Source organism: Pelmatolapia mariae, linkage group LG20, assembly GCF_036321145.2.
Source record: "Pelmatolapia mariae isolate MD_Pm_ZW linkage group LG20, Pm_UMD_F_2, whole genome shotgun sequence".
In the NCBI taxonomy this organism is placed as follows: Eukaryota; Metazoa; Chordata; class Actinopteri; order Cichliformes; family Cichlidae; genus Pelmatolapia; species Pelmatolapia mariae.
In genome coordinates this window covers 2,915,912-2,928,311 of record NC_086244.1, presented here as the reverse complement: position 1 = coordinate 2,928,311, position 12,400 = coordinate 2,915,912, and the positions used below count along the sequence as shown (strand labels likewise).

At 41.6% G+C, this 12,400-nt stretch overlaps 1 protein-coding gene across 1 annotated transcript in view; it reads right to left on the bottom strand.

The window, feature by feature from the left end:
- Positions 1-3,670: 3,670 nt before the first annotated feature.
- LOC134618612 (uncharacterized) overlaps positions 3,671-12,400 on the bottom strand; it is a 28,531-nt gene continuing 19,801 nt past the window's right edge. Inside the window, exon 6 of the mRNA XM_063464084.1 lies at positions 3,671-11,516. Coding sequence (XP_063320154.1) covers positions 10,579-11,516 — 938 coding nt within the window. The 3' untranslated portion in view covers positions 3,671-10,578. The remainder of the gene's footprint in view (positions 11,517-12,400) is intronic.

The window sequence follows — 12,400 nt, the reverse complement described above, 5'->3', positions numbered from 1 at the left end:
ACGCCTGATGTTTTAAACCTTGTGTCTGTGAGGGGCAGTCAATCAGAAGAAAGCTGTTTTAGGCAGATGAACTGAAAGGATGCACCAAAGCTCGATATAAGATATGCAAAGCTGCTTGGTTAGAGTCCAGGAGTAAATATGTGGAGCTGCACATGAAGCGAGCGGGTCCCCTTTAACGATGACGGCAGTGATGCCTCCTGATGACCAGCAGAGGTCGCCCTCTCTCAGCACATTAGTCATGATGACGCAGTTGGCTTTGAGATTCCTCGGGTCCTCTGATGGAGGAGTTTGCTCAGTGTGAAGTAAATCGCGGGCAGTTGTGTGTGGCAGCTGTGCGGGGGTGAAACAGTTGGACGGTGCAGAGCGTGCAGGAAACGGACCCGCTCTCAGATTCAGCCCAGGTGGCTCGCTGCTGCTTTTCTCTGCACAGCTGACGACTGTAAGCTGTAAATCAGGCCTGTGCGAAACATTACCATGGTGACAAGGCCAAGAGCTGAGAGACCAGCTTCTGTAGAAACACCAGTTGCTATGGCAACGGTCACGGAGCAGGAAAGAAGCGCCAACATGGCCGTCGGTGGAAAGCGTCACGTCCGAACTCGGAGCGCGCGGTCACAGCTCGTAATGAAACGGCTTTTTTTTTTCTCGCCTCGCAACGAATGAGGGGAAAATGAAAGAAATCTCAGTGACACCTGTGACTGTGTGAAGCCGAGCGCCTGGCTGTCATGGAAATAACTGTCATTTGGTACAGAAAGGTTTCACTGGTCTGCTTCAGACTAAAGAGGCTCTTTAGTCTTTAGATTGGTCAGTTTCCAATCCTTATGTTTATCCCTGGACTCTACGAGAGCTGCTGATCCTCGGTGTGAAACAAATCATTTTAGCTCCCTTCCAGCTCTCTGTAGTTCTACTCTGTTTCTGATTGGTTGCCCTTCATCAACGGAAGGTTTGAACAACAGGTCTGTGGGGCTTCTTCGCTCAAAGCTTTATAGTTTCATTCTAGAAATTCACAATGTGGCTTTGCATTACTCACCGTTGGAAGAAATCCTTACTGTTCTTAGAGGTATCATCCTGTGCCTGTGAGCTGTGCTTGAAGACTGCACAAAGAAATGAGCTCATCATGTTCAGCAAAGCTTGCTTGTAAAGCCTTGAGCTGAGCGTTTTCACCTTTGTCACTAACAGAGATGGGCAAAGGTGAAAACGCTCAGCTCGGATTACAGTAACGCGTAATCTGATTACTTTTTTCAAGTAACGAGTAAAGTAAGGGATTACTAATGCAAAAAAGGTAATTAGATTATGGTTACTTTCCCGTGAGCACGCTGCGTTACTAAAACCGTGATTTTTTTGCGAGTGTCTCATGGCAATCACGTAAGCGAGTGCGACGTTCGTGGCAACAGCTGTGTGCAGATCAACAATGGATAATATAACGAGTGCGGGAGAGCACATGACCGTGCAGAGTTTAAAGTGTGGAAGCACTGACCTTACTTTGAGTTTGATTCCGTAAAAAGTGACAAAAACATTAGCGTCCGCTGTTCGAATAAAACTTCTTTTTACAGCGAAAAAACCCCTAAACTTTCGCACAAGCACCGAGTAGGCTACGCTGCCACGGGAATGTGAAATTCACAGAGAAACTCCCAGATTCTTCCACTGACTGCTACGACACACCTGCACCAGGGCAAACCTCCGCCTGCCCCACTCATGCTATACAGGTGAAAATAGAGCAACAGGACCGCTGAGTCTTTGATTTTATTTATTTTCTGCTGTGTTTCACTTGCATCTATTTGAAAGACTGAGTGTAAACACAAAAAACTATTTTATTTTATATGCTGGAATGTGCAGAAAATAGGTTTAAATGTTAAATTAATTTCTTCCAGTCAGAGAATGTTGCATATAATTTAATTTTTGCTTGATGCATAAAGTTAAAAGATTAAAACTAATAAAACAAGTTTTGAAAGGAGACTTTTTCATTTGAGTACATTTTATATGATGGATTATGCAGAAAAAATAGAACTGGGATTGAAGCGGTTGAAGATCTATCGCCTCATTACCTATTCAGGGTGTAAATCATGTTTTTAAAAAGTAACTAAGTAACTAATTACTTTCAAAAATAAGTAATCAGTAAAGTAACGGGATTACTTTTGGGGGGAAGTAATCAGTAATTAGTTACTGGTTACTTTTTTCAAGTAACTTGACCAACACTGGTCACTAAAACCAGGTGTTACAGGTGAGACAGATCTGACAAACTACAGATCCCTGCTTGGTAATCACATGTTAAATACCCAGACATCGGGTCTTTGGTGCTGCTGTAGTAGGTTATGCTAAGGTCATTCCCATAGTGAAAAACCAAGCAAATGTAGAAAAAGAGTGCCATCATAGGGTCTGACGCTGGGTCCAAGCATTTCACCCTGATGCAGTCAGAGTGCTGTTGCCTATCCTGTAGAGGTCTGTACATCCCTCCATGGTTTCCTCCATCCTCTTGAGACTCTGCTATGAGACAAAGCAGACTTAAGTATCTGTGTCAGAAAATAAGGAAAAGAGGAACAGGATGGAATCCAGTCTTTAAGTCTGACATCATTAGCCATGCCTGGGCCCAAACTCTGCTGCAGGACCCTAAGTCTAACGATCACTGCGGCATCACTGAGAGTTAAAAACTGTCTAAATTCTTTCATCTGTAATAAAATGATCAGCGTTGCTGCTTTACCAGGTGTAACAATTAAGTTTAACATCCAGGCTTCCATGAAAACAGAATTTATGAAATTTAATGGAGTTAGAAGTTAGCAGGAAGTTAGCTCGCTAGTTTGCATCTAAACATGATATAGCATGTTCTGACTGAGAGATTTCTGAAACAAATTCAAGCGTACAGCTCTGCTATCACTTTGACATAAATGAAGACAGGAAGGTAAACAGCAGTGACGTTTGTAGGGTTACTGAAGTTGGGCTAGCTGGTATATAATGACGTACTACGTGATCGCTAGCGACACAGCTATGTTAGCATAACATAAACACAGTGAAGTTGGAGGATGAACGCTAACTTTTTCCCACTCGATAAAAGTTAACGTGAGGGTTCCCGATGGTTTGGGACAAATGCAATCGCATGGCAGGATGCTGTAAACAGACCAAACTTCAGTCGGGAGAACAACTGAGATAATCCATCCACAATACGAGGTTAGTCATTAATATACTGCTGCTGGGCTGTAGTTACATCGTAAGGTTTTAAAAACGGACCTTTAAAATGATTAGCGGTAATAAAAACTGAGAGAGGCCGACAGTGATCACTGACTGTTTTTAGGGGCTTGTTGAGATTAAAAAGAATAAGATACAAAACACTAAAACATGTTAAAAACACAACAGCCTTATTAAATGCAGACTACTTTGGGCCCGGAAGCAGGGTTCATCACGTCATCACTTAAAGACCGGCTAGGTTCCCATTTAGGGAGAATTGGAAAACCAGTAACTCCTCCCACCTGCAACTCATCATAAAAAATTAGTTGTGTTTCTGTATTTGACTGCAAACATAAAGATGGACAGCAGAGAGCAGGGTCCAGCTCATCGACATATCGTCTAAACCTGGTTCGCCCCAGAGGAAAAGGCCACGTCCAAAACATTTGTACTTTCCACACTCTTCACTTAAAACTTAAAGACACACAACTCACAACACGCATGTTTAAATGTTCACAGTTTACTGACATTTCTTTACAGGAGTTCTGGGTGATCGATCAAACCAGCAGAAATCTCTCACAGCTGCAACAGTTTCACAGACATCATGATTCAGATTTTCTGTCACATTTGTGAGGTCACAGGGTTCATGAAAACACAATCTGAAAAAATAATCGACACCGTCTCGTCATTAGTTCATCACACATAAACTCGCTTCCTGACGTCACGCAGACACGACCTGAGCACCAGGCGTTACAGTGCAGTTGTGCAGAAGGATGCAGTCCCTCAGAATCGACCTGCCACAGACTGCAGTGAGAAGTTTGGCAACACGACCTCAGATTATTGCACACAAAATCGGCGAAGATGCATGAACAGATTCGCACAACCTGAAGAACATGAAGGGTCATTTACTCTCTAACCGCAATCCTCAAAATGTGCTGAAGCATACTTTGTGTTTAAAAGAATTCACCAATAGCCACTAAATAAACGGTCGAACATTTGTGGAAATTTGCTCATTTCTCTTTTCTTTTGAGACTGGAACCAGGACATCGCTAACAACGCTGAAACTACTTCTAAAGTTACCACGCTCATGGTTTCTTGATGGAACTACTTTTTGTTCAGCGGTGACTGTGCGCTGCCTGTGGCACCATGGCGTCTGATCTAAAACCTGTCCTCGGTGACAAACATGGCTGACGCTACGCGGAAGAGAAAAGAATTAAAACCACAAATTTCTAATTTACATGCTCGTCGGTGTTTGGAGTTTTCTAGTAACTCCTAACTTCTAATCTAGAAGCTTAAAGTGTCCGATCATCCCATGCTGAACACAGATGGCTCGACGTCTGTGTTCATTTTGTTAATTTTGACAAAAACTAGAATGAAATGTATTGACACTTTTGTTGATGAATAGTGACTACATGTTGTGCAGCGGAGTTAGACGTGCACAGTTTGATCTGGGGGGCGGGGTTACGCTCACATGCTCCGACAACATGTCAAAGCTTGGGAGGAAGAGAAGAGTAAATTTAACGCTTCGTAAACTGTGTGCAGCAACTTTTACATTTTTACACTTTATATTTTAGTCAGCTTCAGATGATCTAATAATGTTTAGTCGACTAAAACTAGACTAAGTAAAGGACAATTCTTCACTGTCAAAGGTAAGTACAAAAATCTTACACTGGTTATAGTTACATAATGTTGATCTGTGGTTTTAATTTTACAGTCAAAGCAGGAATATTTATTTCTGTTATTTGCCACTTCGTTACATATCTAATCAGGAGGACCTGGCAGGGTTCAGAGAAACGTGTTCACATGCGACACAGTACTCATGACTTTACTGACTGAACAGCCGTTTGGTATTTCAGCCCAACAAACGTGGCAAAAATAAATGGCACTCTTTGCAAAGTAGCTTGTTTTGACCTCCCGAGAGTTTTTCAAGGATGCAACATCTTTTGTAAACTATGAAATCTTCATGAATTGCACACAGCCTAGCCATGATAAGCACTATGAAGGTAGAAGTAAATATACCAGTGGCACTGGAGCACCAGACTTGGTTTCTCTTTACTTTTCCGTGCTAAGATAGGCTTCCACACTGATGATCATCTGAACCCAAGAAAAAAAAGGAAAGAGCAAATTTCCTTGAAAGTTGTTCATGTTCAAAGCAAAAGCTCAGCTGACTGGAGTTGGCAAAATCTCAAGAAGCTTTAAGGAATCACAGTTAGCAAACTTATTTTCCCTTTTTAGAATTCTCTTTGGTCTGGAAGAAGTTTGGAGACAGACTTTCGTCCGGCCTCGGAGGTTCTGGACAAACTGGCATTGACACTAGCTAATTATTAACAAATTATTTACATATTTAATTAAATTCTTATTGTTATTAAAATTCACAAGATAAGTACCTGTAGCAATCCCAAGCATGTCCAGTTTTTGGCTCTGCTTTAGCTTAACAATTTGAATTATTATCACTGCCTCTCAGATGTCCGATCCAAATAAAACCCCAGGCTGTAACCCCCCCCCCTAAAAAAAAGAAAAACAAACACAGGACGACAGTTTTAGCACAAACAGCAGTTTAGGCAATCAATGAAACACTTGTTCTGTGCTAATCAGGTGTTAGCATGCTAGGCTTTGACTGTAATATTAGCGCTTGTATATGCAACACTCAATACGCTAACATGTATGTACACACACTAGCACAGCAGGATGTTGGTGTAAAGCAGAAGTAATCTATTCAAGGCAAAATAAAGGATAAAATATAGAAAACTACTATGATTATAAAATATACTTTTACATGGTACAGAGATATTCTTCTAGATTGTCCACAAACCAAAGTTACCCTGTTATCTTTGGATAATCACTACCAACAAACCAGCAAATTCACTTTTATTCACACACACACACACACACACACACACACACACACACACACACACACACACACACACACACACACTGCTTAGAAAAAACCCTCAGATATATTTGTTTGACAGGACCAACCTTTGAAACTCATTCCTCCAAATCTTCCCATGAAATATGAAAATAAACAGACATTTTCTCATATTTAACAAAATTGCATTGAACAGTTAGATTATGACACATTATTAAATCATAACATTTAACCCTGATAAACATTTCTTAGCTTGTTGAAACCACCAGCTTCCTTCAAAGGTGCCTGCAGTCATATTGGCTCACAGCAGCCCTTGTGACAAGATAACAGAAACCTTGATATCTTGATATTTAATCATCCTCTCTGATCTGAAAATCTACCTGAACGTCATCACTGATAATCTGACAGGCTGGAACAAAGTCTCAATTACGCGTTTACAGAATTAAAAGTACAATAATTAGACTGAATTTGCAGCTAACAGCTGACGTGTAGTGATATGTACCTGTACTCATTCGTGTACCGTGTTTGTGTAGTATCATCAGTGTTGTGTTTTCACAGATTTCAGATGCAACAGCTCACAAGAATATAGTGTTTTTGCCTCCTGTGTGATAAGACTGATAGTTCTCTCATGTCTCTAATGGATATGAAATTATTGCCAGAATGTAGTTAGCTTAGCTAGGCCAGGCTAAAAGATTAGAAATAGAGTCAGTCTAGAAGAGTCTACTTCCTGGTATTTCCACCAGGAATCCAGCCAGGTGAGCAGTAGGGGGCGATCGTGAGCCAATCCTGAATACGTTTATTTATACCTGTTTAAAGACAAAAAGCCTATTTTTATTTTAGTATTTCTAACACAACACTGATAATATGCCAGATTTGATATGAAACGATGCTTTTATCTCTCCTTTGATTTTTATTTCTTTTTAATTATGCATCGGTCGTTTAAGGACGGGGCATACTTTCTCGATGGTTGTGGGAAGCGTAGCTTAACAACAATGGAAACTTCCATTTGTATATAGAAGCTACTGGTTGCGTCACACTTCAAAATGGGAAAAGCTGTAAAGCTTTCTCAGATTTACTGCAACACAAAACTGTAAAAACTCTTTAAATAAATAAATAAATAAAAGTAAATCTGTTGGCTCGAAGACGTCTTTTAAGAACATCATGAAAACTCGCCAAAGAAAAATGCTTTCTCCAGTAGAACTGATGTTTTTGGGCTTCATCTACATAGAGCTCCACTGATTATGGAATAACTCATGAGCGCCCCCTACGCTCTCTGAGAGACAACGGAAAATGGGTATCCTGGTTAACTGGACACCTGTGAGATCACAAGTTGTTATCTCAGGTGTGCTGGCAGATTTGGAGATTTTGGCTTTATAACATTTGATACAGTTGAACTGAAGTACAATCGTAATAATTTCTATGCAAAACTCCCAACATTCCCAACATTCCCAACCATTTGCTGCATGTGGCCTCTCTAATGTGTGGATTTGTTACTTTTCTTTGTCTCATGTTACACAGAAAGAATTTATTTGATAAACTGATGGATGACGATGAAGCCGCAGGATTTCTGAGGGACAAATGTTTTATGCTTTTGGTACGTTACATATAAAAAAAATAATTATCTGTGTGTTAAAAATATAACTCAGTACTCAGACAGGCGTTTACCAGGAACCGTATGGGTTCAGGAAATAAACTTTACTTTCATTATTTCATTATATTTAAATTTGAGTTATGTTTAAAAATTCAAAAGGTTGTTTTCAAATAATGACTTTTACAAACAATAAATAAATAACTGGTTCAGTTTGAATGTTAGGATTACTGAAAAAGATACAGATGGATGAGCGTGAAGGTGTTATTAGATGTGGGGTTTTTCATTTGTATTCTTTAGTGTTGAACAAAGAGCCAAATTAGATATTTTGTATCATGTCTTCACAAATAAATATCAAATTGAAAATAATGTCATAGACATCTTTTTGTTAACGGAATAAAACGAACCTGGATCTGAGAAGTTCATACATGGTGTGGACGGCCTGCTGTTGTTTGTATTTATCCTTAAACATAAAGTTGTCCAAAGTCAGTCAGTAATTGTGTAAAATAATCGTGATCTCCATATTTACCAAAATAACTGCGCGCTGACAGATTTTTGTTACCAGTGGAGAGCTCTCAGGGCTACGGCTGGTAGTTATGATACATCTGTCCTGTTTGATTTCAATGTCTGACCCACGTATTTGAAACACAGAACATTATGATTTTAGCCGTAACTCTGCAAGAATGTCACACGAGAGAAAGAAAATCAACAAATCCGACACTGGAGACTCTGAAACCAGGATGTGTTCTGCACTGCAGCTTCAAAAATCATAATATTCATCATCAATTTATAGATGAATCATCAGGACTGGAGAACCAAATGTGAGAAGTGTGCGAAGTGGAGATTCAGCTGAACACAGTGCTGCACAGAGACTTGCGAGGCCTCTCGATGGCGCCGCATTTATTTACACTCCGAGTCTGTGGGAGTGCGTGGAGATTAAAACGGTAAACCACCCAGGATACGCCAGTGAAACGACGGTGTGTTGAAACAGCATCTTAGAGGATTTAGAGGCTGTTTGATCATAAAGGTGCAGAAATCCTCTAACAAGCTTAGAGCGAGCAGTTTTGTTGTTTCACACAGTCGACTTTGACATTTTATGGCACAGAAACAAAGGCGGTCAACTAGAAAAGGAGCAGAGACACGTTTCCACAAGGCAACACATCCAGTGGCGTGATATTTGATGCCGGTCGCAGGCGGTCTGGTGTGTGAAGGATCTGACCAGTTCATCATGCGAGTTAAGAGTTTGAAGCTCATGCAGCTCTTTAGAGTCTATTTACTCGTTCAAAACCGCAGAGAGTCATTTTTATAGCAGGCCCTTGATTAGAGGCTCTCTGCAGATGGTTGTGTTGCTGAAACTGAGCTCAGGAAGGGTGACCGTCTCCAGGACTGGAATGATCATCATCATTTGTGTTCATTTACCCTTTTCTGCAGATAGCTTTCTCCCTCTGAGCCCCAGTTTTGGATCTGACCACGCTTTTTTCTGCTCTTCGGTTGTTTTTATAAACCCAGATGCATTTGAAGAGCTCTGACGCATCATCAAATGAGTCAGAACTTCCTATCAGATATTAAATAACACAGCTGAGATCCAGATTCACTAAGAGTGTGATGTGAGTCTAATGTAACCTCTTAACTTCCGCCGGGAAACTGGAGACCCATTTAGGGTTATGGGTGGGTTATCGCCTTTTCTAGTTTCTGAAATGTGCTTGTTTAGCATCAAGCTGAAGCATCGCCAAACCCAAGCTCTAATCCTTAGTGGGTCACCAGAAACCATTTGGATGTCAAGATGTCTGTTTTAGAATTTTAGCTCAGAAGTCTTTTCCTTTACGTCTTTACTCGGTGTGATGGAAATGTTAAATGTTCAAACTTTAGTCCCTGCAAGTCAACATCAGCTTATCTTCTACGGTTCTTTCAGACTAGAGTAGCTATAGTAGAATTTATGAAATATTATGACAGTGTATCGTTGCCATTATACCTTTAAAAAAAATATGAATGGAGCAGAGAGGAAGGTAATCTTCCCGAAAAAACTTACATAATTCTTGGTATTTTAATCCCAGATAGAATGTTAGATTTCAAATCCATATAAGTTTTTTTCTTCCTGACTTTAAAGAGTGCTCTCTTCTTGTCCACAGGCTCACTAATGTGGACTCTGGAACTGTGTTGGTGTCTGTTTGTGTAGGTCTTTGGCTGTGTGGACAGAGGGACCAACAAAGCTGACGAACAAGCACAACAAAATAACAAAGATCAAAAGACATGAGAAGCGGTCACAATGGTCACAATGGACAGTTTTCGTAGTATTTATCTGTTTCAGCCCACTGCAAACAACGTCTTTGTATATTATGACTGACCCACGCATCAGCTACGCTAAAGGACCAACAACGGCACAAACATAAAGTCTAACCCTAACACGTATACGATGGTTTAGCGTTTACAGACTACCAACACGGTTCCAAGAAGGGACCTTAAGCCTTCAGACTGTTTTTAACGTACAATGGCCCTAAGGATTTCAGATTCTCAAGATGAGCATCTTCCTTCTTATCACACTGGAAGCCTTGACTTGTCCAATCATGGGAAAAAATGGGCCTTCTTTTCTACTGAATGTAAATACAGCAGTAAACTTGAAATGAGCGTGAATGGTATGTGATCAGAGTTATATATTTCTTTTAATGGCAGCGTACCTTGGAGAACTGATTACTGAAAGGTGTAAACTTTTGTCTTAATTTTTCTCTTTATGAGGACTTAAAAGGATATTCAGCGAGATTTATGTTGGCAAATCTTGCAAATTGTGTCCCCAATACACAAAGTTTTGTTTTCAAATGTGTTTAAAATGTAATTTATATGTGTAACTGAGACATGAGTGACCATGAAGTTTGCTGTTTCCAACACACATATTTAATGAATCTGGGTCTCAGTGATCTTGGAGGTTTTGTTCAGTGTGATCAGTAAATGATGAAGTATTGCGTTCCCATCAGACAGTAGTGACCGACAGCAGCGGGCTGGGACAAAGCTGGCTGTCGCTCTCCACTCGAGTCCCGTGAGTCAACAGCTCCTCCACCGTTGTCCAATCATCGAGCAGCTTGCTGTTCCTCAGTCGGTTCTGCTTCATGTGGCTCAGTTCCAGCACCGTCTGAGATGACAGTGACCCCTGAATGCCCCCAGTTTGCTCCTCCCCACCTCCTCTCCTCTCTCGGTGTTGGCGTGACAGCGCCAGGTGGCGTCTTCTTTCCGTCCGGCTCCAGTATCTCCCCGCCAACCGTCCATCTTCTCCTTCCTCCTCCCCTAGTCTGCCTCCCTCTCCTCGCACCTCCTCGTCTGTGGTGACCTCACTGCGTTCCCTGGCCAGACGGTACGCTCGGGCCCTGAGCAGCTGATTCCTGACTGACCTCTGATTGGACAGTCTGGAGCGAGGTGAGGGTGGAGAGCGAGGACTACGTTGCGGAGCTCCAAGAGTGCTGTAGAAAGGACTGCACGTGCCCTTTGGCTTGCCAGGGCGGTTCCCGAGGGTCTGAATGCCACGCCAGTCTGACATTCCACTGGAGCCGGATCCAGGGCTCTTAGAGAGCGAGTCCTCCTCCCTGCTGCGGTTCGAGCCCGGGCTGTTTCTCATTGTGTTCTGATGATTGGTCAGACTCGTTTTGTCTATGCTCAGATGACTAGCAGGGTGACAGTTGTTGGGATAGCTGGCCCTGCTCCTGGGCCCCAGTGCACTGCTGGTTGTGTCTGGCTGGTTTGTCTGGGCTGTGTTTGGATCTGTCATGTTGGGATGGCTCGCCCTGCGGCGTCGCTGTCCCTCACTCAAATCTGTTATTGTTCGACTCCTACCTGGACCCTCTACAGTCCCGCCTCCTCTGTGCTGCTGCTGCTCCAACCATAGCGCCCTCCGCTGACAAGGCTCAGTACGACAACCTGTTCAAAGAAAGCTGTAATTAGGCCTTAGATATGTGTCTGCAAGAGTGTTTTTGGATATACTGAAATATGCTTGACGGGCATCTCTCTCCTACAATGCCAGAAACACTCACCTGAACCTGGATTATAAACTTAAAAAAACCCCACAGACTTATTTGCAAAATTTCTCATACATTATGAAAAAAATAATGAAAAATAATTAACCACGTCTTTCTGAAAACATATGAGGTGAGACGCAAGTTTGTCAGGTCGTGGTGCATTAAGGATCCGAGACACTGAGCTGGTGACTTAATGCTATTTTGCTAGAAAGTCAGCACAACAATACCACGATGCAGTGCACGGTTGGTTATTTAAACAAGAAAATGTGGAAACTACACGTTGAAATGTTGGCTCTCAGTCAAGACATTTAAGCATTTTTCTCCCTCACAATGGGAGAGTCTGAGACTTTATGAATAAAAGATGGATTTAGCCACCGTGACATTGCAGATTGGTTTCTGTTAGCACTTTGTCCATCTACTAAAAGTGACTATGTTTGAATGAGATGGTAGCATGGCCAAATTATCAGCTTGCTGAGCAAGACTGATTCATAGACTATGGGTACATCACACCAGCAAACATACGTGCTTATTAGTGGTAAGTTATGCTTCACCAAAGTCTTTACTTCAGCAACACTGAAGAATAGACTTCTTGGATGGTCTGCAGCGATCGATGCAGGAGATACAAAGACAGTAGAGAGGCTCTTCTCATTAATTCTAGAATGTGAGGTCCAGCAAATAGCTAACAGCTACTGTTACCTGTGTCAGCACACTGTCAAAGTGGCCATTCCCCTAACTTTAAGCCTTTGCTGTATCTAAATGGATGTATTTTAAACCTGATGTGTAGCT